This window comes from Apis dorsata, unplaced genomic scaffold (genome assembly GCF_000469605.1).
Source record: "Apis dorsata unplaced genomic scaffold, Apis dorsata 1.3 scaffold_251, whole genome shotgun sequence".
Lineage (NCBI taxonomy): Eukaryota > Metazoa > Arthropoda > Insecta > Hymenoptera > Apidae > Apis > Apis dorsata.
The window spans coordinates 131,084-134,503 of NW_006263529.1; the positions used below are offsets into that span (position 1 = coordinate 131,084).

Sequence of the window (3,420 nt, forward strand, 5' to 3'; positions counted from 1 at the left end):
TCTTATTTATATATATAAAGAAATGAATGAAAAATAATATTTAAAAGAAGTAATCATTAAACATATTTTAATACAATTATTTAAAAAATATAAATATTATAATAGAAAAAAAATTTATTATTTTTACATTTCTAAATATAAATTTTATATAATAATATTGAAAATATAACATAATAAATATATTTAAAATAAATATTTATTGATTTCATTTTGAATACATGTCTTTTAAATATTTAATTATTTTTATATATTATGACAGTAATTTATTAAAAAAAATATTATAAATCTTATGATAATTTATAATTATATAATTTATTCATAAAAGAATAATTTATCATTTCATATTATATATCTTCCTTTTTTGAGTCATTTTTATTTTCATATAAATGAACAGCAGAACATAGATCATTCCATAAATGAATAAGATCTTTTTTCATGATATTTGGTTTGCAAAATTTTTTTAATAAGGAACAATTTTCTTCTGCAAACTTTATTCCTGAAATCATTATAACGTTATATTTCATATATCATTATAGAGATGAACTATAGTAAATAAAATGTTGTAATCATAATTTATTACCTATTTCTGTAGGAGTTATAGTAAAATGATGTTTAATTCCCCAAAACCGTTCCAAAAATAATATTGACCATTGAAATATTAGATAAACTTGTTTTATATTTTTGATTGAATGTACATATAATAAGATTCCACCATTTTCATCTATACAATTTTCATAGTTTGCATACATTTTAGATTCTAATGTATCTAGTATTTGTTTTCTAACTATACTTAGTTCATTATATTGTGAAATTGCTAAAAAGAAAAACTTTAATAAGTATACTTTTTGTTATTAAGCAAAAAATTATAAAATTTGAAAAAATACTTGATGTAAGAAGAGAAAAGTTTTTCATTTTAGTTATAATCTCTATCCACGGTTCTATTTCCAACATAAAACATTTATTAATGTTTATAAAATGACATGTTATGTCATAAATTTCAAATTTTTTTTCATCCTAAATAAAACAAAAACATAAAAAATCTAATACATAAAAAAATATTTTTATGAGCAATTTAATATACCTCTAATTTTACTGTTAATTCTATATAGAAACTTAACATTTTTGTTGTTAAATATGTTGTATATTTATAAATATTATCATGTAACCATTTCTTGTCAATATTTTTAAAATTTATACCAGAGACTTGTTGCGAAACTTCACACAATCTATATTCATAGGATTCTTGTAATTTCTCTTCTGAATTATTAGTAATTTTTGTAGTATTTGGCAAACTGATATAAAAAAATACATATTAATATATATTATATATATTAATATGTAATAATATATATTAATAATAAAAAAATATTGAAATATAATATAAAAAAAGTAATACAACTTTATTATAACAATTTGTTGATCCTCTTCTTGTTGTTTTAATTTTTCAATTAAATTGTATGCTTTTACAATGAGCTCTTCTTTTAATTTTTTTAGTGCAATCAATTCAAAATCTTCCATTATTCTAAAACAGTTTTAAATTATAATATATAGTTTATGTTATATAATGTTATATTGTTATATAGTTATGTAGTATATAATATAAATATAAATATAATTATCTATTTGAATTTATATTTAAAAAATAATATAAATTTAAATTATTAATATTAATTTTATAATGTATTTATAAATATACAAATTATTATTCATTTCAATATTTTTATTTTCAACTTTTAAAATTATTTAATTAGATATAAAAGAAATCATATATACTATAATATAATCATATAAAAAGCTGTTGAAATAATATCTACAATTTATAAATGATATTTTAAAAATTATAGATAGTATTAATTTTCTTGTACATAAATTAAAATTATTTTAATTAAAAAATTAATAATAAATTAATTAATAAATTAAATATGTAAAATGTAAATTATTATATATGAAAATTTATAAATTTATAATTTATAATATATTTAGAATTGTATACATAATTTAGTTTGTATTTGTAAGTAACTTATGACATAAAGTTAACCTTAATACATCAAACGTTGTCTATACTAATCCGAAAGTATGTAATTTCATTTTTTATATAGGTAATTACATAGTAATAATTTTTTTATTTTATATTTATTAAAAAAATTAAAAATCATTTCATTATATTTAATAAATAATCAAATTTATCATTTAACTAACAATTTTATTTAATTATGAAAGATATACATTAATAAAAAAATTTTAATATTTTATTTAATATTTTAAGATTAAAAAACAAAAAAAATTAAATATTGATAAAATGGATGACGAAACCTTAAATAGGTGAGTTTATATTTCAGAGAATTTGTATTAATAATTAATATCTATTAAATTTAATAAATAGGTTGACCGTTATATGTATATATATACACATTTTATGAATAATCCAATCACAAAATTATGAATTAATATAATGATTAAAATAATAATAGAAATAAAATAATAGAATAATGATATATAAATTATTATATTTTGATGTTTTTTTTATCATTTTTTTACTAAAATTATAATTTTATTTTTAGACTTGCAGTTGAAGCATTATTAGAAGAAGCAAAACTTGGAGCAAAAAGAGCAGAAATAATGGGTCCTAGTGGATGGATAAAACCAAAAGAATGTATTAATAAAAGATTTCTTCATTCAACATTACGGAATGTTGTTCTTTCAAATAAATATCAATTGAAAAGAAAAACTGAAAAGCAGTTGCGTATACCTGAGAATAAATTAAAATAATTGAAAATATAAACTAATTCTACTATTAATGTATTAAACTTTATGTAATATCCTTTTTTTTTTCTTTTATTTAAAATCAAACATCCTAATATTATTGAAATTCATTTTATTTAGTAAAGTTATTTAGTAAAGTATTAGTTAAATGTAATTTTTATTAAATTGAATAAATAAAAAAATACATTTAACAAATAATCCCAAAAAACTAATGATTCAATATTTAAATAAAATAATATAGATTTAAAAATTATAAAAACTGTAATTTATATAAATTTATATAAAATTTGAAAAATATACATAATTTAAACTAAATTTTAAGCATAAAAAAAAAATGTATACAGTAAAGTACATATATAAAATAATAAAATATATTTACGTAAGATATATATAGATATATATAGATATGACATATATATTTACATAAAATATAAAATAAGTTAGAAATAAGAAAATCATTAAATTATCCTTTATTTTTTTCTATTAATTATACAAATATATACTAGTTTAATGAAAGAAAGAAATGAAAATAATCATATAATATGTAAATATAAAAGAGAATAGTAAATAATTTTATTTGTTATTATTTGTTATTCAAAATTAAATTAATTTTTAAAATAAAAACAATAATTTTTTTTTTAATTTAAAAATGTGATT

The 3,420-nt window shown here is 15.4% G+C and overlaps 2 protein-coding genes across 7 annotated transcripts; one reads left to right on the top strand and one right to left on the bottom strand.

Moving 5' to 3' along the window:
- Positions 1-182: 182 nt before the first annotated feature.
- LOC102671809 lies at positions 183-2,425 on the bottom strand. 6 transcript variants are annotated; one of them, XM_006616143.2, is made up of 6 exons: positions 2,314-2,425; positions 1,400-1,522; positions 1,082-1,292; positions 885-1,014; positions 581-814; positions 183-496 (listed from the first exon to the last, which is right to left on the bottom strand). In XM_006616143.2, exons 2-6 carry the CDS (start codon positions 1,516-1,518, stop codon positions 345-347), a joined length of 846 nt encoding a protein of 281 aa, XP_006616206.1. In that variant the 5' UTR covers positions 1,519-1,522; positions 2,314-2,425; the 3' UTR covers positions 183-344. The 6 variants fall into 6 exon arrangements, with proteins under 6 accessions (XP_006616206.1, XP_006616205.1, XP_006616208.1 ...); XM_006616142.2 differs by lacking the exon at positions 2,314-2,425 and adding an exon at positions 2,039-2,138; XM_006616145.2 differs by lacking the exon at positions 2,314-2,425 and adding an exon at positions 1,994-2,043.
- LOC102671664 (protein POLR1D-like) lies at positions 2,026-2,936 on the top strand. Its single transcript, XM_006616141.2, has 3 exons — positions 2,026-2,074; positions 2,267-2,322; positions 2,562-2,936. Exons 2-3 carry the CDS (start codon positions 2,300-2,302, stop codon positions 2,767-2,769), a joined length of 231 nt encoding a protein of 76 aa, XP_006616204.1. The 5' UTR covers positions 2,026-2,074; positions 2,267-2,299; the 3' UTR covers positions 2,770-2,936.
- Positions 2,937-3,420: the final 484 nt, after the last annotated feature.